Source organism: Pteropus vampyrus, unplaced genomic scaffold (assembly GCF_000151845.1).
Source record: "Pteropus vampyrus isolate Shadow unplaced genomic scaffold, Pvam_2.0 Scaffold13, whole genome shotgun sequence".
Lineage (NCBI taxonomy): Eukaryota > Metazoa > Chordata > Mammalia > Chiroptera > Pteropodidae > Pteropus > Pteropus vampyrus.
This window is the reverse complement of record NW_011888794.1, coordinates 7,341,115-7,363,883: the sequence shown is the minus strand read 5'-3', so window position 1 is coordinate 7,363,883 and position 22,769 is coordinate 7,341,115. Positions and strand designations below refer to the sequence as shown.

General features: G+C 38.0%; 1 protein-coding gene across 1 annotated transcript in view; it reads right to left on the bottom strand.

Moving 5' to 3' along the window:
* DIAPH3 (diaphanous related formin 3) overlaps positions 1-22,769 on the bottom strand; it is a 445,967-nt gene that overhangs the window by 381,114 nt on the left and 42,084 nt on the right. The window contains exons 2-3 of the mRNA XM_011381028.2: positions 18,389-18,556; positions 2,999-3,103 (exon numbers count right to left, since the gene is read on the bottom strand). Coding sequence (XP_011379330.1) covers positions 2,999-3,103; positions 18,389-18,556 — 273 coding nt within the window. The remainder of the gene's footprint in view (positions 1-2,998; positions 3,104-18,388; positions 18,557-22,769) is intronic.

The following is a 22,769-nucleotide window of genomic DNA, read 5'->3' as shown; positions in this document are numbered from 1 at the left end:
TCTACCAAGGCAGGGCCCTGGGCCATGTGGTGCCTCTCTCATCTGTGCTCTTGAGGATGCCGTGGAGGGGAGGGTCTTTTAAGATGCTTCTTTGATGGAAAGAGGAATTTCCAGAGTCAGTTAAAGATAAAGAGAGACCCCGCAGAAGGAAAAGTGCATCTGGATGGTATATCAGAACGCTTATGACAGCAGAGGAAAAACCCAGCTTAAATAAGAACACGCATCACCTGACACAAGGGAAGATTCTAAAAGCAGGACTACATGGGGGCAGAGCAACAGCTCCCAGATGTCCCATCCCAAGCACCCCAGCCCATCTCATAACCATGTCGAATGTCAGAAAAAAAGTGGCTTTCTTGCTCTGGATCTTTTTATGAAGGAAGGGAAACTTCCCCAGAAGTCCCCAGCAGCCCTGGCCACCAGATGGTACTGGCCAAACCTGGATCACATACCCAGGCCCTAGGAAGTGAAAACGCACATGAATCTGGCATTTGCAACCTCTAAACATGATTATTTGCTTAATAAAATTTTAATAATCTCCCATAACTGAAGAAATTCAGTTTTACCATTTGGCGATCTAAACTGAAACTTACTTAAGGTTCAAAAATAACCTGATTTGATTGATTTTTATTCTTCTTCTCAAAGCCAAACTTACCTATTTTGGTGCTACTTTGAGGGTTAACATGTCGAAAGCATTTTCAAATCAAAGGTAGACATCGGTACTATTTTTTAAAAAAATAATATTAATACTTATCCACAAAAGAGAATCTCGAAGCAAATTCTAAGGCTAAAATAACAAAAGTATACCTACCACAAACCACAACCTCTCTAAAATAACCTATAAAATTTCATTGTTTTTCTCAGAGAAAACTTTTTCAGTACTCATTAACCCAAATATACTAGCATGACAAAGTCTGTATCCTAGAATTAATGAAATGTGTTTCTACTTTCAGAGCAAAAATAGATGACTGGTCAGCTTGAAATTTCTACGTTAACCACCTGCCAAATTACTCAGAACCCTCCCAGGAAAAGCCATGATCCTCCGCACACTAATTAAATGAGTCGATGCTTTAATCATACTTTAGATAACTAATCTATTTCAATCCTGATAATCTAATTAACTAATTCTGGTAAATAAATTCCAACCTTAGTCCAAAATAATTAGAGGATTAAAGTTTAAAATCAGTGAATGCAAACTGAAATAGATCCATTACAATAAAGTTCAAAGTGGTTTGTTCTATTAAAAAGTCTGTTTATTATCCGAAATTCAGAAACTGAAATGCACTATTATTCCAAGCCTTTCTAAACTAGTTCTAATACAATATCTCTTGTAATTATATTAAGTGAATTCGTGTCTATTGGATTTAAAATTCGCAAAAAGGGTAGTCTTTCCTGATTACTCCATATAAAAGAGTTATACCATCTCCACACCACCCCCGCTGTGTTTTCCACATCATATTTCCCCTCCAATTACCCGTGTTTATGTGTTGCCCTATGTTGCGTCCGTGTTGCCCTATGTTGCGCCCCAGGACACAATGATAGACTACCCTGATGCTCCGTCTCCAGAGCCTAAAATAGTGCCCGACATATAGACACTTAAATGTGATGAGGGAACAAATGAAAGTCGTAGAAATGCAGACTCACTAATAGTAAATTTGTATTTTTTACTGATGTACATTTACTTATATTTTTAATTATGGTGCAATAATTTCAACAACACTAATGATAAACAAATCGCAAAGAAAAATAAACAACCACGACTAGCACAGAGGCAGCCACCAGTTATAAAATCGGTTATGTTCTAACCATGGAATAAACAATTTGACCCTAGCAACAAGCCTACGATGTAGGTATTAGTTCCATCTTATGGATGAGGAAATTGAGGTTCAGAGAGGTAAAATAAAATGCCCAAGATTCAAGTAGAGGATCAATAAATTGATCTAAAATAAAAGCTTTGACTCCCAAATCCCCACAGCTAATCTCTGATGTCTAAGCATCATTAAGAGACAACAGCAATTCATATCACAGCAGCATGTACAGAGCGCATCTATATAAAGTGCTGAAATAATAGTGCTCTGTGATTTCTGCAAGTGAACATCGGGCTGCCCAAACATGAGATATGTTTAAAACTTAATTATCATTTGAGTCTTGCTTCCAAAAGAAATACCTCAGAGTCACTGGTCTAGCAGATAAATGGACTTAAAGTATAAATAACTTGTATTCTTTTAACCTAGACTTGAGTTAAAGTATCCAGTAAAAACTACAGTATATTATTCCTCTCTATCTTAAGTTCCGCCAAAATCATTTTCTCTGGTTCTTCTACCATTCGCTTCTTCATTAGCTTTCATTTTAAATTTTTCATCCAACCTATTTATTTAAAATTTTTATATGACTGGTCAAGCTCATTTGCTGCTCCATGAAATAGACGTAATTGATTCTGTGTGCCAGTCATGGCTTCTTAGACACCCAGGCATCACTTCCACCCACATATTTTATGTTTCCCTGGAAAACGGACAGCCATATGGAGACTGAACGCTCTTTTCAATGTCTACATATATAATTTTCACAAGATAATTTTATCCATAAGAAAACTCACATTAAACATATGCCTCTAAGCCACTATTACATATCCTGATTTAAATGGCTGCGGTAAAATCAGTCGCCCTTTTCTACAATACAAAGATTACCCCAATTTATAAGTGACACAGAAATCAACACCCATCTTAACTCACTAACAAGGAAAGTTGTCTGAAGGGCGAGTAAACCAACCAATCGCAGTGTTTCTTAGCAATGTGAGTGGCTAAAAAACAAAAGCAGTTTAAGTTACAAGGTGAGATATATGTTTAAATTAAACTTATTGTAATACTGTGCTTTTAATGATACATTCGAAAGCCCTCTGATTCCGGTCGCCACCAACTTAAGCACCTCAGCAGACAAATGCATTGTTTTTCATACCACCACATGCTTCAGCAGTATTTTTCCACTTGACAGCTTTACTTACTGTCTTGGAAGCAGTATTAATGTACTGCATCACCATTTCTTTTTTGATACTTAAGTCCTTTTCCCGCAATGGTGCCTTCTTATCTTCATTTAAATTCATATCTTCCTGGAAAACACAATTAAAAAGCCTCATTTTAGAATCTAAGTAGAGCAGCAACTCTATATACACTATGAATGGAAAATCAATAAGTTGTGACTAAAACAGCATTAATTGTTTTGAAATGATTTACGTGTAGTTCTGCCCGGAGGAGAGAGAAAAGAGCTGATATGGAAGTATTCTAGCCGATCATCTTCACAGGTAAAACACTTACCAAAACAGCTTTTTAAATTCACAGCAGGCTAGTAAAATTACATTCGCATCACTATAGATAATTAGACAGGTGAAGATTTCTGCCTTTTATAAAGTCATTAGGATTCACAATTTCGAAATACACGTGTGTGTGTATACATTTTTTTTTTTACAACAGCTGCACCTGAAGCTATCTTGCACTGTTTTGAAGGAGCAGCTCCATGTACCAAAAATTAAATGGTAAATAAGCCAACCACTTTCTAGACCCTTATAGCGACAAGCACATATCAAACACCTAGTACTGACCCCAGCAAAAGGTGAAGCATTCTATAATTTTAAACGTCTCCTCTCTACCACAAAATATTCATTAACTGCTTAACTTATTCAAAAGCTACACTTATAAATAAAAAGAGGTACCACCTAAAAATCTAACATTGATCAAACGCCATTCAAAATAAGGGTTTAAGAGACCTGGACATCGCTCCAGGTCTAATTCTCACTAAAAATACAAGTCAAGTACATCCACATGACTATGTGAATCGCTACCAGGATCTACCAATCAGGTTGCTTAAGAGGCCGTCCCAGCACAGGAAAGGGAGCAAAGGTAAGAAATGGCTGAGGTTTCAAGGGCAGCTCATGTGGATTTCTTCCTGATCTTGGCCCTCACCTGTTTCTGATATGCAAGGCACAACACCTGAATGTATATAAACTCTATATCCACCTAGAAACAGAACCATAAAAATCAAGACTTTGGATCGCCTATGGAGCCCAGCAAGTTAAATTTCTTCCCAAATTTTACAAGAAAGCTGCTACAGTTCATCAAACATTGGCAGTGTATGCCATTAGCTGACTCAGTTTTTGCATATCAAACCGTTCAAGTACTTGAAATTCAAAGTCCCCTTTACTGTACCTTGATGTAAATATTTAAGCTCCTAGAAGTTGTTCTGGCTGACACGCCAATAAAAGGGAGTGATTAGTATTGTCTCTCTCGGCTGTTCGTAGAAATATCCTGTTACGTGAATAACGGTTTGTTTCACTTTTCCCCCCCTAAACCAGTGATTCTCAGCAGGCCTTAACACCACTGAGGAAGCATTTGGGAAATGTCTGAGGGCACTCTGGTTGTCACTGTGACTGAGGGGATGCCACGAGGACTTCCAGGGGGACAGTATGCTAGACTTTCTACAACACGTGGGCTAGTCCAACACCATAAAAAGAACTGTCCTGTCTCCCAAAGAGAGATGCACGTACCTTATAAAAGAAGGAATCATAATTATCTAAACCTAAACTCTAATTCAATGGAATTAGATGGAAAATGGAATTCATATGGAAATTGTTGCGATATTAAATACTTTTTGTGTGGTTTTAATATACATTGGATTTTGACACTGTCTTTTAGTTTTGTGTTAAGCTTTACCAAGAGGTGTGCTCCATTCCTGAAACCTAGGTATTCCAGAACGATATGGCTTGTGGTGTCAGAATCACCAGAACAGCACATTTCTATCAGCCTACACTGTCGCCGTGGTACTCACAGTGGCATAAGGCAGAGATTAAAGAATGTGACTTTACTGTACCTTGTTGAGTTGTCATGGCCAACTGTTTATACTGAAATACATACTGTTTTATTATACAGTCCGGTGAGGCATTCTATTGATTCTTCTAAATTATGAGTATAGATAGCTTATATTATCTATAAAGGCTGTCCATGGAAGAAAGCCATGGGGAAGTTAGGGGTAATTCTCATTAAAGGTGGGGGGAGCTAAGAACACTGAGAACTTGTCTTTCTAATGACCCGGCGTCTTCAGCTAGCAAACTATAAAATACTTGATGCAGAATACTAAAAAATAGAAAGGCCATTAGTTGTGACTGAAATCAAAATAAAATTTCAAGGTAAAGAGATGAAAGATAAAAAGGCTACCGTACTGCTTTCTTTGTGGAAAAACATCTTCAAGATGACATGAACTTAAGACACAAAAGCAGTATATTTCGAATTAAGGAAGAGACCCAGAGTTCCCCCAACCTCCTTCCTGTGGCTTATCTAACCTCTCTTGCCTACATACGGTACTCACCTTCATGACAAAGATGTGACGGCTGTCCCTATTTAAAAACAAAGAGGAAACAGAAGAAATGATACTACAAAGAAGTTTGGAATCAACTACGTAATAGCACAAACCTCACAGAAACACGCATGAGGCAGTAACCTCATCTAACAGGTGGTCATTCTCTGCATGTCCAGGATCAAATGGCACTGGAAAGTGTAAGAAAAATTCTGTCCTTTACGAAAGGAAAAAGAAATACAGAAGCAATGGAAAGAAAAAGAAAATGTGTGGGAGTGTGTGTGCTTAAAGGACGCAGTATTCTTAGAACAGATTTTGAAACTACAAAGAAAGGGGCGAAATGAAGGAAAACCCTGTAAGTCAGTGGCACTAAACTTCAGGGGGTCACGAAGTCCTTGGGGAATGTATTGGAAGCTTTTCCTAGAAAATGCACAGCCATGCCTTGTTTCAATTCCAGGAGTTAAGCTAAGCATCTCTTAAGGCTATCACAGAAACAGGAGTTGGGGTGCATCAGGGGAAGCCAAACATCTTCATTAAATAACGTCCAGGCTTTAGGGAAAATCTTCAACATGAGAGTCTGAATATCATAGTGTAAACTCCATATACGACAGAACAGAAAAGACAGGCCCACAGAAATGACTTTTTGGAGCCAGCTGGTTTAGAAACTCAAGAACCGGAGCCCAGACCCCAGTCTAGTGCTATTTCCAGGTACTCGTGTGAGGTCCTTGTGAGCAAGTCATCAATGTTCATGTTACTTAAGTTCACATCTGCTCCAAGTGATTGTATCGTATCTCCACTGTCTTAGGTCCGGTTTCCTAGAGGCAGCAGATCTGAGACAGGGATTCAGATGCAGGTGATTAACAGAGGAGATGCTCTCAGGATGAGTGGAGTAAAGGAAGCAAGGTAAGGGCCAGGAAAGAGACTTTAGAAAAGGTGGCCTTGGCTGGACTCTGGCTTCAGCCTGCATTGCACCACAGTATCACCAGGAGGGACACTCCCAAGTCAGTTGTCAGTAGCTGCAGGACACCAGTTCCCTGGGGCCAAATCTCTGGATGATGGGGCCGTTGTGAGCCACCAGGAACCTCCTGGGGTATGCTATGCAGGCTGCACCCTGGTGATGGGGTCTTGAAGAGGCACCAACAGCACCCACAACACCATGTGAAGCTAACTTAATTTACATTGTAATAAAGCATCCTTCTAAGCAAACTGAATACTATGGAACACCTAATACACTGCATAAGTATAAAATGATACCACAGCTGCAGATTTTAATAGCCCTGAAATGGCAGTTTACCTTGATAGATCAATGATAATTGTATGCAATTCATTAAATATCTCTCATAAATAAAATACTGAGCAGAAAATACATAGAACACATCGCTGTCTAGGGCCGGATAAGTAATTCGAATGAGGCTAATATTTCAGTAGGTATGAGATAAACATCTACTCTAAATGGAAAAATCTTATCAGTTGGCTATTTAGCTGAATATTATCTCATTCCAAAATATTATTTGAGCAGTCATCAAATCAAAATTTTAGTTTCTGTCTAAAGAGTAACTTTCTGTTGTTAAAGTTCTATTAATACCTTAGCAACATATATTGTGAATTAACTCATTTAAAGCACTACCTTCAAATATATGTTTAGACACAGTTTTGCCTGGGGAAACTGGGAGTTGTGACATCAAAAAGTAATTTTCCCTTAGTTAATTACTTTCTAATTAAAAACTATACCTAAATCGAATCACTGTGCTATTTTCCTATGCACGTCTGAGCGGCACTAGGGAGCGATTTTAGAAACATAGAGAAGTATTGTAAAAAGAATCCAAATTAAGGGCACTCTACAAAATAACTAAGCACGATTCTTCAAAAGCGTCAAGGGCCATGAGTGATCCTGTCCCTGACTGTGGAGATGCGGCAAATTAACGCAAGATGTGATCCCCAATCGGATCCTGGAACAGGGAGTGGGAAAACTGGCAAAATGTGAACAAAGTCTATAGTTTAGTTAGTATTGTACCAATGTTGATTTTTAGTTTTGATAATTGTACTAAAGTTATCAGATGGTGACATCAGAGAAAGTTGGGTGAAGAGTACACGAAAACGACTATTTTCACAACTCTCTAAGTCTCAAATTATTTTGAAAGTTTCTGAAAAACTAAAATACTCATAAAACTTTGGCTATAAAAATAATTTGAAAGAACAGGAAAAACAGAGCATCCCTCATTCTTTTGAAGAATTTTTTTAAAAGTCCACCAAATTTAAAAAGGATACGTTTTTAGTGTATTTGGCTCCAGTAAATACACATGGACTTGATAGAGGAGAAGAGAGTTACGAAACGACCATCGAGGCAAACCTGAAGCTACGGCGAGGAACTATTAGGACATGGGTAATAAAGTTCCATTCAAACCTAGAGGTCAGGCACCCTTCGAAATTTTCCAAAACACGAAGTTCTCAAATTGCTCGCATTTTCTCCACTTTCATTCCAAACTTAATCTGTGAAACAATCATCTCGCTCATTCTCCCAACAACCTTTCCTACAGCTTTTCGTGTAGACCTAGTAGTCCTACAATCTTACGTAACAGTTAAGTTCTTAAGTCAGGCATTGAGCTAAACATGTAAGCATTATTTATTTAATACACACTAACAACCCTTTGAGGTCGGTATTATCTTCCTGATCAATGAGAGAGCTGAGGCTTAGGAAAATGTTTAAACTGACCATAATCCTACAGCTTACATTTGAACTCTGGTCTATCTTCCCTATGCTTATTTCCATATTATTTAATTCCCTTATCATCTAAAATCCCATTTCATTTGGGACTAAGACATCCAACTTAACACTTACTTGCCAGCACCTTGTGCTGACTCCTCCGCTGTCCTACGCCTGGCGACCAGTCTTTGGAATCCAAGCTACCCTCAGTCGTCACTGCCACTTTCCTCGGCCAGTCTAAATAACCACACCTGAAACTTTTCGTTATCGAAAGTGTCCCACCTCAAGGATCGCCATGATCTGCGTTATCCTTTTCTGACTTCAACATACATACATACATATATCCACACACACACGTTTTTTTTTCTTATTTTTTTTTTTTTACTTCTCCCACTCTCAGTTACCATGTTCTCAACCTCAATAAAACTTCCAGTGTCTTGACTCCCTCCATTTTCTCCCGACACAGGCTAACTCTGACACATCACTTCCTACAACGTTTGTGGAAATCCTCCTCGTCTCCCCTACCCGTATTCCCTAAGGGACTTATTTCAAACTTGCCATTCTCCAGAGGCTACGCAACTACCGTTTCTACATATCATTTTCAGGTAAGCGAATTTCAATTTCCTCTGTGAAAAGGAAAACTATAATTCAATTTCCTGTATTACTAATTTACCTGCACACTAATCTTTCTGTACCAATTCCTGCATCTACCCAAAGATACCTCCACTTATTTATGCTCTGGATCCTCAATGGCCTTTTTATCTTTTTTAAATCCTATTTCACTGAATCTTGGTTGGGCTTCAACACATAAACATGTCAATCCTTAAGGGATTAAAATTAAAAGAAAAAGCCTTTCTTCGGCCCTAGCTTTCCTTCCTATGACTTCTTTTTTTCTCCTTCAGATAACTTTTAAAAGAATGTTTCTATATTTGCTGCCACTTTCACAGTGCACAGACAGCGGTAGTTACTTTTTAGATATTTGTTAAATAAATGAGATATAACAGAAGCTCCCAAATAGAATTTGCTAATCCTACTTTGGGACAGACGTATGAAATTCTCGTCATTTTCTGGGAGCAGGAGCTAGAGATAATACAACCCCAGCCTAGAACGGGGTCCAGCTTCAGAGGTAGAATCTTCTGGCAGCGGTAATGACACAGTAAAACTGGCCACACTGAAACTCATCACATCTTCAGGGAGCACTAGCAGAACCACACACCACCTCCATGACCTGGAGCCGGGCAGCACCTGGCCGAGGAGTGAATGACACCAAGATCTCACCCATGCTTCACTACCCAACTGTGGGACTTTGCGTGGTGCTGTATCCATTCAGAGCAATGAAAGGACACACATTTCCTGACCTGAACAAGGACATCAGGGGGTCAGCAGTGGCCTTGATCTGGAAACCAAGTAAACGGCATGGAGTCGAGCCAGGAGTTTTTCCGATACTCCAAAGGATTCTTCCTATGGATGGGGTAGGGCCAGAGGTTCCCACAAACCAGGAAGTTACAAGCATTCTACTGGTTTTAGACACCTTGATTCCATCCCAGACTGATAAAACACTGGTACAAAAAACATATTTTCTACGTTTTCTTTGCCAAACCTGAGAGGGGGAAGAAAGATGTAATCTTAATACTCACGCACATATACTCAACTAGCTGGAGCACTAAGGAGCAATCGAGCAGAGAATGGCAAACACAGAGCAGACTTTTTTTCAACTGAATTACAAATGTTAGACTATTTTCATTCATGATGTGGGTTTTACAAGACAGCATGCTCATTAAATTTACATACATCAAGTACTGTGGGTTACTTAACGCCATGGAGTGTCAGATTACATTTAAATGATTGACTCTTTGGAGAGTAAAGCAAATATACACAAGCAGCAAGGTGAAGATGGACAGGTGTGAGACAGTTTATTGAGAGAGAGAAACACTCCAGACAGGCAGAGGTATGACTAGAATTATAAAGTAGATACTGGAAAGACAATATAATAATCGATTGAAAAATCCTATGGATCAATGAGCATTATAATCAAAGGTAAAAACTGCGTGCACAACAATAGCAAAATCAAACATTAATTTTTGTTAAGTCAACAGCAATCATCTCATTTTAACAGGGTATCATGTTGTTTCATGGGTTAAAGCCCATACATAGTCATCCTTGGTAGCTGTCTGTTTTCCTAACAATATCCTATCCCTATAGTCACAGATTGGTTAAGCATCTTAAGAGGTCCACAATGATTAGAATGACTTCTCCTGAGACTTCAGAGCTCAATATCCTACAAGCACAACTTTACCCATATTTCTTCTAAAAGTGTAATTCTTTTCTTAACCACACTGGACTTTATCTTCCATACCACACAATGCCAAAAGGTCTTGCTAATGTTTATCCCTACTAAGGTAAGTTTTTTTTACCGTGAACAGTTTGGTGCCAATAAAAACTGTAAGATTTCATTATCTAGGTCCAGGTCATTATATGCTCTCAAATAGTCAACATTAACTGAACCTTACCCAGTTCTGCAATTTAATAAATTTTAATCTTACATTAGCTTTAAGTAAACATTACCAAAACCTTTAAAAGATAAATACAACTTAGAACCAAGAACTTGGAATTAACTTTATTACTACTTTTTTATATTTGAGATGTCCATAAATATGCTAAAGCTGTAGAATAGTTAATCTTTCTTTTGATCATTTCTAGTATGTTCTTAAACAAACCTTTATAATCATTTTTTATATAAATGATTTTTTTTTTCATTATGAAAATGCTTTAAGGGTGATGTCTGTATACAGCTGTGATGTCGAGACAGGGTGAAGAACAGGTGCACACACAGTGAGACTGGCTGTCGGGACAGGTTGGGAGGTGAATACAGGAAGACTTCACAACTATTTTTGGAATATAGTGTTGCTAGGACTTTTCAAGCATATGGATAAGCACCTACAATCACAGATAACTGTGATTCCTGCAGATAAAAACACCGCTACTGATAAAATGGGTTTCTTTCCTTGATTTTTCATCTGTCTAAACAAATGGCCATTTCTTCAGAAACTACATAAAATATAAAATGGTCATTTGACTTATGGTACAAGAGCCAACTTTTCTAGATAAAAAAAAGACTAAGAAAAGGCCTTCAGAGTTAGAAATTGTACAGACACATCATTTTCCAGCTGGTGAAAGAGCATGCTTAAACATTAACATAACATTTATCCTTTTGAAATTCCTCTATTTTATTGGTTCAACAAACTCCCACCAGGCAAAATTCAATGCTCCTAAATCATTTATTTTCTCATTTATCTGGATCTAGAAGCAACAACTAGGCATTGACATTATCCCCCCTGACAAATACAACCCATGAATCAACTTGACAATTGCCTTACACTTCTATACTCTCTTCTTCCTCCTCCTCCTTATATTTGGATTATTATTCGGATTGCTTTTAAACCACTTTTCCCCGAATTTTTCAATTTCTACCTAAAGGAGAGGGGAAAGACTGATAACTAATAAATCAAAACAAAGCATTCCCACAGAACCTCTCTCATCTTATCTAGTCAACCCTAAATACACTTTCTTAGTTTGTAATAAATAAGAAATGCTTAGAATAGAGGAAGTAGATTTGTAAAGAATGCTAATACTTAAAATAAACTACCTGCTGGTAGCAATCTATAGCAGTCAATAAACACTTAGAGCATTAACACAAAGGAGTCCTTGTTGGTTTCTCCTTTCATTCAGACTCCTGGTGACCCTCAAGATATCACTTACAAATTCAACATAATAGATGTCCATTTATCTGACTAAAGAAATTGCTGTGCATAAACCCTTAATACCCAAGGATTAAAGGGAAAAAGAAGAGAAAGAAGAAAAACTGTCCTTAGCATATACCCAAAGGAGGGGAACGCCAAAGTAAGTTAACAAGACAGACTCTCCACCCACCAACTTAACTCTGTGTGTATGAAGTTATATCATTTTATTGCTTAAACATGGTGTTTGACAAAACAGAAGAAACAGATCATATGTGCAATACGCACAGTGAAGGCTCTGAGGGGACAAAGATGAATAAAGTTAAATGTTCACAGACCAATAAAATATAGTTCTTATAAAAAGATTAGAAAAGGGATCTAATGAATCAATGAATAGAACAGAAATGTGTCATACGCAGTCACTCATTTAATCATTAACACAGGAATATACTCTGTTTACTAGATAAAAATTATCAGGACCAAGCATCAACCCTATTGGAAGGCCGGAGTAGAAAGGAGCGAGCCAATTTAATTCAAGTAACTGGAATGTACAAGGGAACAAAAAAGCCTTTACTGAAGTACTTTAGGAACAGAGAAAAGACATTAACTATTTTCTGGAGTCATCAGAAAAGGCATCATGGAACTGATTGTTTGATCTTCCTTTTTAAATTTTATTATCAGTTTATGACCTTTTTTGGAAGGCAGATATTGGGTGGGTACAGAGAAATTCTCAGCAAAGAACAGCTTTTCGGTTTCCCTAATTTAGAGTTAGTTTATTATATTTGGAGTAAAATCTCAGAGCTGAAAAACAAATTCACAACAGAGGTTAAATTCACAAATGTAACCTCTTTTATTATAGAATGACACTGAGTATAATGAAAAGGAAGAAAAAAGGCAATAACAAATATAATTCAGATATTCTTATTGTACACATCATTGAAAGAACCTACAAATAATAAAAATTAATGAGAACTTAATAAGGATACATTTTACCAAAAATCAGTACACAAAAAACACTTGGGAAAAAAGTTTAGTTTTTTATAGATACTAGTTACATACTAGAAATAAACCTTCAGATAAATCTAGTAAAAGATGTGCAAGTCCTAAAGGGAGAAAATTCTAAGTTTTTACTGTTCGAGAACAGAAAATCTAAATAAATAACTAGAGAGATGACATGTGCAATGTTCACAGATGGAAAAACACTATCACACGGGTATCCATTTTGCCTAAATCGACAAATACACTGCAATTCCAATCCAGATCCCAACAGGCTTTATAACAGAATTTAACTGATTGTAAAATATAAAAATATCAAAGGGGCCAAGAATACCCAAGATCATTTTCAATGAGAGAAGTGTGGTCTTAGATAGCAAGGCTTATTATAGAACTATAGTAAATAAAATCAGAAACAAAAGAGGATACATTTCATCTGATACCACTGAAATACAAAGGATCATAAGAGACTATGAACAATTTTATTGAACACCAAAAACCATTTTGGTAATGAACACCAAAAATTTAGATGACCTAGAAAAAGTGGATAATTACTAGAAATATAAAACCTACCAAGACTGAATCATGAAGAAACAGATAATCTGAACAGACCAATAATAAGGAGATTGAATGAGTAATCAAAAATCTCCCAACAAAGAAAAGCCAGGACCAGATGGTTTCGCTGGCAAACCAAACATTTAAACATGAATTAACACCAATCCTTCTCAAACTCTTCCCAAAAATTGAGGAGGGAGCACTCCTAAACTCATTTTACCAGGCAGTCATTACCCTGATACCAAAGCCAAACAAAGACACTCTGGGGAAACTAAAGGACAATATCTCTGATGGCTATAGATGTAAAACTTCTCAACAAAATACTAGCAAACAATTCATCGGCACATTAAAAGAATCACACATCATGATCAAGTGAGATTCATTAGACAAAATTCAACATCTATTCACGATAAAAGCTTCAATAAACTTGCTATAGCAGGAACATACCTCAACATTATAAAGGCCATATATGATAATGCCACAGCTAAGATTGTACTGAATGGTCAAAGGTCAAAAGCTTTTCCTTTATGATCTGGAACAAGACCAAGATGCCCACTCTCACCACTCCTCTTCAACCAAGTATTAAAAGTTGTAGCCAGAGCAAAAAGGTGAAAAAAAAAAAAAAAAAAGAAAAGGCATCAGATTGGAAAGAATTAAAATTGTTTGCAGATGATACTATACATAGAAAACCCTAAAGGCTCTACCACAACACTGTTAGAACTAATAAACAAATTCAGTAAAGTGGCAGGATAGAAAATCAACATACAAAAATCAGTTGCCTGTCTCTGAACTACGGGTAGAAAGAGTCAGAGTACATTATTCTGCGTGGAGGACAGGCTTTGGAGGTTAATGACAGGAGCTATGGACAAAGGATCCATCGGCTTCTCATGGACAGGACGTGGATTCCCAAGAAAGCAGGCCTGGGCCACCTAGGTCATACTGCATCCAAAAGGTGACCTCAGCAGAGGAATGGGCTTATGGAAGACTAGGCCAGACAAAGGGGACTTCACAGGTGACAAGGGCATGGTAGGTGAGACTAAGAGGAAGTCACAAAAACAGAATCGATGTTTGTAATCTCCTGCACCTCTGGCAGGTAAATTAGTCCCACAAAGAGGTCCACACCCCAATCTGTAGATCTTGTAAATGTTTCTTATTACATGGCAAAAGGGACTTTGCAGATGCAAGTAAGGTTACATACTTTAAAATAGGGACATTATTTTGGATTATCTGGGTAAACCCAATCTAATACATGAGCCCTTACAGCAGGGAACTTGCTCCAGATGCAGGCAAGAGATGCCAGAGGGTAAGGCATCCAAGCACGAGATGGATTTGCTACATCTGAGATGTAGAGGCCCACATGAAGGATGGGAAAGAGCCTCTGGAAGCTAAGGCAGCCCCTCGGTGACAGCAAGGAAACTGGAACCTCAGTCCTACAACGGCAAGGAACTAGAGGCCACCAACACGAACCCAGAAGAGGATTTTTCCGAAAGCTTCTCTGATAGGAGCCCACGTATTAGTGATTTTGGCCTTATGAAACCTAAAAAAACCAAGTGAGCCAACCTGGACTTCTGACCCACAGAACTAGGAGATAACATGTTGGTGTTGTTTTAAGTTACCAGGTCTATGGCAATTTGTTACAACAGCAATAAGAAGCTAATAAAACACCCAGGGCACCAATGCCGGATTATAAATGCCCTAGGCCAGCAAGTATATGCTTGTTCCTCTCCTCAACCCCACATCCAATCTAATACCAGAGGGGACTGATTCGGTCTAGGGAGTACAGAAAAATAAGGTGAAGAAACCTCACTCCCAAGAACAGCCTCTACTCGAGACTCTAAGTGGAACAGGCTTAAAAGAGGGAAAGAGAAAAGCTTTCTTTGGATGAAAATTAAGTTACTTATATTAAAGTCGAGTTTTTACAAGCTGAAAGTAAATGAAAAGCTCTGAGACCTGCCTTGAATTTCATCCAGAGGCAGGAAAGAAATAAGCCAAGAGGCAACGAGTGGAACAGACAAGTCACTTTCAGCTGATCCCTACCATGTTCGCCTCACTCAAAAAAAACCAGGCCCATACAGCTAAAGTGAGTTCAAGAGTAACCACGAAACTATGACTTCCGGAAATCAAAGCTGTATACACGATGACATCCACACAACCATTTAACTTATCTAGATCCACAGAGAAACCAACGTGGGCTCTGACGTGAAAATTTTGCTTTCACCAAAAAATAAATGGGAGAAAAAGCCCTTAAGAAGTATAACTAAAAATTCATCGCTACCTCAAAAAAAGCACACTGAAGTTATTACCCAGAGAGCAGGTAAATCAATTTCCTAAAATAAGCGAAATGAGTACCAATGGTGAAGTATTACGCTGTACTTCACATTCATTAAGTAATCAAGACAGCGCCCTGTCTTTCAAAGGACTGTCTTGAGGAGGGAAAAGATGTTTTTCAAAACAAAGTTTTTACTTCATGTAAAAATTATTTAAATGCCTTTGATAATGTTGAATAAGAATTATTTTGAAAGTTGTGCAATGCCAAAACAAACAGTCTAGATGCAAACTTTAAATGGTATGAAACTTCTGTACAGGTTAAGTACCAAAATGTTAAGTGGCTAATTATTAAATGTTTCTTCGTCAAAAAAAAATTTTATTAATAGTGGTATTAAATACCACCAATAGGTGCACGCCAAAAATCAAACCCAACCTAAATCTAGCATCTTCCACAGACATAGAAAGAGCTTTAAGTTTGTCAGAAATGTGGTTACTCTAAAAACCCTAAGAAATATCACTGAAATCCACACTTAAAGAAGGAAAAAGACCCTTCTCGGCTTCAGAATCATCTGCAGGTTTTCCCTACAATGTACTGTGATATGTTCAAAGGTCAGAAAGGGAAGCAAAGAACCTAGTCCTCATTTTTTAAAAAAGAACTTATTGTGACAAATTCATTCATTAGCGCATTGGGTAACACTGAGACAGCAACAGTTTCACACGAGCTCTGCTTAGTAGAGTAAATTTGATTGCAAAAGGTCTTCTGTCGAGAGAGAGACCTGTTTAAGAGTTATTAGCTGACCTGGGCCAGATATCCAATATGTATTCTGTAAATACTTCAAAATACCCACACTATTGAAGTTGCTGCTGACGGAAAAACACTTCTGAAGGAATCGTGTTCAGAACAGAGTACCATAAATTACATCGGTACTTTTCAGTATTGTTAAGTAAGTGGCTTGTGGTGATAAAATGTGGCCCCCGTAAACATCTAACATCGAAGACCAGCTCTACTTACTCTGATGGTGCCATCAATTATGCTCAAAGAGAAAAAAATTTTTTTTCTTCATCAGGTAGTCACAAGTGAACCATAAAATTCCCACTCCAGAATCTGACAGATTAATTTCGGTAAGCAGTTCCACAATGATGCCTGGATGAGTGAGGAGGAAAGGGTACTGTACCACCTCGAGTCCTCAAAGGTAGTCCTGGAAGAACTATCTGTACACAAGTCTCATTAATGGAGGGAAAGGTGAGCAAAAAGAAAAAAAAAGGAAAAAAAAAAGGTCATTTTCCTCGTTTTAGGCTAAAATTATATTAAATCGTGCTGACGAGAGTTAGTAAGGAGGAGGTTATACACGTATGATTAACTAAAGCTAAATTCATCACTTCATCAAGAGCTGATGTTATAGGCAAGAATCTCCCAAGCGTAGGCTTCGTGTAAAACAATACTAATAAAATGTATGTTCGGTGATGAAAAGTTAGGAATCACTCATATGAATTAAAAATCCCAGGAAGACACAAACTAGGCATTCTTTCTGGGGTCTTCTGAAGCTCCATGTGCAACAGTAAATACACACACTTGTTGATGAAAACGAGGCAGTGTAACAGCAAATACACCAGTGACCTCAGCAGCTCTTAACTTTCACTCAAATTTCAAGCACATCTTGCACTCTAATGTAAATAGGTGAATGAAATAATTTCCCCAGAAGCCAAAGAAGGCTGTCAAAACCAATACATGAAACGGACATACGCCAGAGGAATCGCGATGCTGCAATAAAATAATATACGACTCTTCAGAATGGCAAACAAAATCCTTTCGTACTCTGCCCCACATAACCAACCATTCCAGTCTAATTTTTCCCACCTCTCACTGGTCCCTGCATGAACTATATGGATCCTCATTCTTTGCTCACTGCTTTTCCCCATCTCTAGAGAATGAATGCCCTTCCCTCCACCATCCAAATCCTACCCTGAGACCGGCCTCTACTCCCTCCGCCCTCCTGAATTTCCCTAAACTCGTGATTTCCTTTCCACTTTCATTTCTCCTGAAGCTAATGAAGTATCTCTGAAGAAGCTTCTTCCTACACTGAACTTATAAAATAACTTAATCATGAAATACTACCTTCTGGCACTTTTTAATCATTTGATTTCCAATTGTTTTGAATCTTAAGGGATATGCAACTTGAGGGTAAAAACTACATATGTAAATAATCTTTTTATAAAAAGCTAGCATTCATTTTGTGGCAAATAGTTTGAATATACTTAATATATGTTGAATATTAGCCAAATTAGTTCAGCCAGCTTGAAAGTTAGGCGCTGAGTCTGTCACAGAGTCTCCATCATTGAGAACCAACTGAAGGCCACAAATGACACCAAGTGTTTCCACCAGAATAGGCACACCTCAAAATGAGTCCAAGTCTCTACAGATATAACTGATGAACTTGGTTATCCACTTGACAACCCACACAGAAGAGCAGTGCGACCGTCATTCTAAAATGTAACCGAACACAGACAGACAGACCACTTAATCTATTCAAGACAGAAACGTTTCATTCGATACTTCAAGGTTTTTATGTTTTTATCTATCCTGTTTAAAGAACAAAAAATTGGTATGACATTTTTCTTTGGATTCTTATTTTTGGGACCATAAAGTTTCTATGCCGAAAGTGCCACCTTCAATGACCTCATAAAGCACCCTATGGAACACGAGCTCCAGATATGTTTAGGGATCCGGAAACATGATCAAAAGCTAAGGCTTTTACACCTAACAACATTTCATAAGAATCAAAATCCTTACCATCATCTTCTCAAAAAGTTCTAAGAGTTCGTTCTCGGACATTGGCTTGGAAAAGTTTTCCATCACCTCTGAAGAGCAATCGCCGCTTGCAAACGCAGTCTTCAAGTTCGAAAGTGGAGGCCTCTCTTTCTTGCTACCTGGAATTTTTATGCTGGCAAATTTGTCCAGCTACAAAGAAAGATAAAATAACACATGAGTATCACCCTCTCAACATTCATCTGACCCCCAGAATGAATAGGCAAACACGGTCAATCACATTATCGACTTGATTTTCATCGGGAGGTATTCAGCACTGGAAACTTTAAAATTAAATTTTATATATAGGGGTGTGTGTGTGTAGTAAAACATTTTCTGTAACCATTCTGTCTAAAAGCAGAAGAGAAATCAGACAACTCAAAAGATACTTTCTAATTTTAAAATTGTAAAATTGAGGTTCTAATGACAGGTGACCTTCTCTTTACAAATTAGCTGTCTAAGCAGTAGTACGAAGGTAACTTAGGCAGTTTAGTGGAGGGCAATCAAACTATCACTCAGTTCCTGGCCTCCTTGTCCAGAGCCCTTTTCACAGTGCATGCTACACTATGGGGTGAGGGAACGATTTAAAAATTTTAAGAATAGAATTTTACTTATATATCCATAGCTTGTAGGCCTGAAAAAATACATTTCTCTTTACTCTGGCCAGTCTGTACTTGAACTTCATGAGCAGCTATAGAGTAGGGTGGGTAAAACCGCAGGAAATAAAGCTGAATTTTTGTTGTAGTGGGATCACTTCTCTAATTAGATTATCAAATAGTTCACTGATAATTGAAAATGCATAGATATCAGTTTACAAAGCTAATTGTTTATTCACCGAAAATTTCTTGAATTTCAACAAGTTCTATTTCTCAGAGAAACCAGACTCACACAGTGTTCCAAATGGTAACAATCAAAAAAAGTCTTAAAATGGGTATTAATAGAACTACACTTAAAAAACACAAGGATTCTGTGACTTGTTCAGCATAACTATGCACATTAAGCTACTGCTTTTGCCATAATATGTCTAGTACACAGACCTGTGTTATTCATTATAGGAACCACTGGCCACATGTGGTTATTTAACCACAAATTCAAAATTCAGTTCTTTAATTGCGCTAGCCACATATCGAGTACGCAAGAGCCACATGTGGCTAGTGGCTTCCATACCGGTCAAAGCACATAGAGAATATTTCTATCACCACGGAAAGTGTTATAGGATAGAGCAAGTGTAGCCCATTAAAGAAATACAACACTTAAAATTCTCAGTTTAAAAGAACCAGTCACAGTATTGATTATTCGCTAACAAAATAGGATGTCTTCAAATAATGAGATGCAAAGATAAGAATGCTTATCTTTAAAACAGGTCTTTAAATTCACTATGAAGATAACGCCTAGGAAAACTACACATGGTCCATCTAACCTGACCCAAACATTAAAGTGCTAAGAAAGTGACAGCTTCTGGTAGGATTTAGAAAGTAGTCACAAAACACCACTGCTTCTTCGGAACAACCCCAACAAGCCATCGGGGAGCTGAGGACGCACCGAAACCTATTGGAGCTATTGGAAAGTGACAGACAGGCTGCTCTCTCATCCCTGACAAACAGCTGAAGAAGTCAAACAAGGGTGAAGAAATCCCAGACACCTTTTCAATGAACTAGTATTGATAGGAGCTTGGGTACTGGCATGACAGATGAGAATTCCAAGGAGCCCCTGTCACAAAGCAAGTCTGCACTCGCCTACCAACTCCTTCCCCGAGGTCTTCACCAACTGCATGGGGTAGCATTCCAGCGGGTGGGGAGTGGGGCAGGGAAGCTGAGCAAGCAAACGTTCCCCGAGGCATGAGAGATCTCAGTGCAAAGCGGCTGCCCTCGGAAGTCCCTGTCCCAGGCAATCAACTTGAGAGAAATCTCCATAGCGCATTCTGGGCCTTTAGAGAGTACGTGGCCGCTGTCGTCTGAAGACTGGGTGCAGGATACTAGGTCACGGAGAGATTTTCCGAAGAAACGGCCAGAAATAGAACTGAAAACAAAAAGAGCATGAAGACTTTAAAATAGAGAGAGAGAAACCCCCAGTTTTGAAAGTTAGTAGCTCAGTTGTGAAATCAAAAGACAGATCACCAGAATCTCAGTGCACAGATCCCAAGCCCTCAAAACATTTGAGGCCACAGTTGAGCTCCATAAAACTAAAGTATTAAGAAAGCCCAAAGCCAGCTCAGCTAGAGAGAGACCACGCTGACTCAGATCCCCATCCTAGAAGCCTGAAAGAAGGGCATACTCTTTGGGGAAGCAAATATTAATTTCTACTATAATTTTTTTAAATATCCACCATACGATCAAATATTGTGGGGCACATAAAAGATCAAGAAAATGTGGCTCCTGGTCAAAAGAAGCAGACCTAAGATGGCCCCCAGATGGTGGAATTACGAGACAAAGACAATGTAAATGAAGATTTATAAAAATGACAGAGGGGATAAAGGATCTAAAGAGTGGTGGACATCATGCATGAGAGATGAAGAATTTCAACAGCAAGGTCATGGAAACTTTTATGTCTATTAGAATGAAAAATGTATCAAAAGGGAAGAATTCATCAGGTGGGCATAATGGAAGCTAAACACAGCTGACGAAAGGGCTGGAGAAACCTCACACAGATTAAGTATCAACACTGAAAGAAAGAGGGGAAAAAAAGAATGGGAAAAGGAAAACAGATAAAGAATCCCAGATCTGTAATACAATACGAAATGTTGTAACACAAGTATAATTGGGATACAGAAGAAGAGTGAAAAAGAAAATGGTACGGAAGACGTTTTTTATTCATTAGAAGAATTATCTCCTGAAATATCAATTCACAGATCCAAGCAGCTCAGCAAATCCTTCCTCAGCAAGCTCGGGATCAAAAAACAAAAAACACCCCATACCTGGTCACCTTCTGATCATACTGCTGAAAATTAAAAATAAAGGGCAAACCCGAAAAGTACAGCCAGAGAAATGAAGACATTAAATACACAGGAGGAAAGGGATACAAATGATAACTAATTTCTCACCAGAAATAATGGTGGTAAAAGACAACAGAACGGCAACTTTAAAGTACTGAAAGGAAAATACTGTCATTCTGGAATTCTATACCCAGGGAAAATCCCTTCATAAATAGAAGCAAAATACAGACAGACAGAAACTGAGCCAATGTGTCTCCAGCAGACCCGTACTACAAAGTGTCAAAAAAGGTTTTACAGGCCAAAGAGAAATGATACCAAATGGAATCCCAAATTTACAAAAAGTAATGAGCGATGGGGAGGGGTTCTCTGTTAGATGTTGGTGATACAAAGATGAACGAGCTATTTAAGAAATAAATAACAATCAAGTGAAGGAGACGAGCACATAAACAGGCAATTACATAGCTCTACTTAAAATGTAGCAAGAGGTATGTAGAATGTATTACAGTAGCAAGGAGGGGCTACTAACTCACCAATATTAACACTCCCTTCTTTGGAATAACTCAGAAATATAAAGTTGAATTGTCTCCGCATGAATACATGTCCAGAAGTTACTGTCCCTACGTACATCAGTACCCCAATTCTTCATGTTTGTTTTAAAAAACTAGGGGATAACAACAACAAGAAAACTGATTTAAGAAATGAGACTGGTGACTCTACCTGTCCTCTGAATTACAAATACATTGCCATCACTTCTATACAAGTAATATCAATCCCTCAGCGTAGAAACTATGCTGACTCCTCTGCACACACCACAGAAGTGTAACTTCATTAAAATGCTAAACTTATGACATGAAATTAAGCAAAACATCATTAATACAACATCAATATTATAAAGGTAAACACGAGAATGAATGGAAATAGTACGCTTAAGCAATTAACAAGCTACTTTTTGAATACATAACCTAATAGTTCCATCAGGGGTAGGTTTTAAAATTGTAGTTTTCACCTAGAGACAAACTTTCATAAATAAAAATCTCTGAAAGTCACAAAAATAATAATGGCTAATATTTAATACTGAATCCCTTCTATATGTTACGCACTGTGCTAAGAGCTTGAAATGCAGCATCAGCTTGAATGCATTGTGTAATCTCTACAATGAGGAAACTACGTCTAAACAATAAGACAAGCTCCAAAATACTTATACATAAAAATTTTGTAGTATTTAGCCTATAAAAGGGGGGAAGGGAATCCACCTATTGTTTTTTAGCAGAGTAACATGTGTATCAATAAACTATCAGAATTCATACAGTAATAAAATAGAATTAGCACATCTCCCTGGTATGCTTAACACCTAAACTCTAGGGAAAGTTGGATTTTATCCAAGTAGAAAAACAAATTTACCTATTACCAGTGCTAGCTAAAGGCAAGATAAGA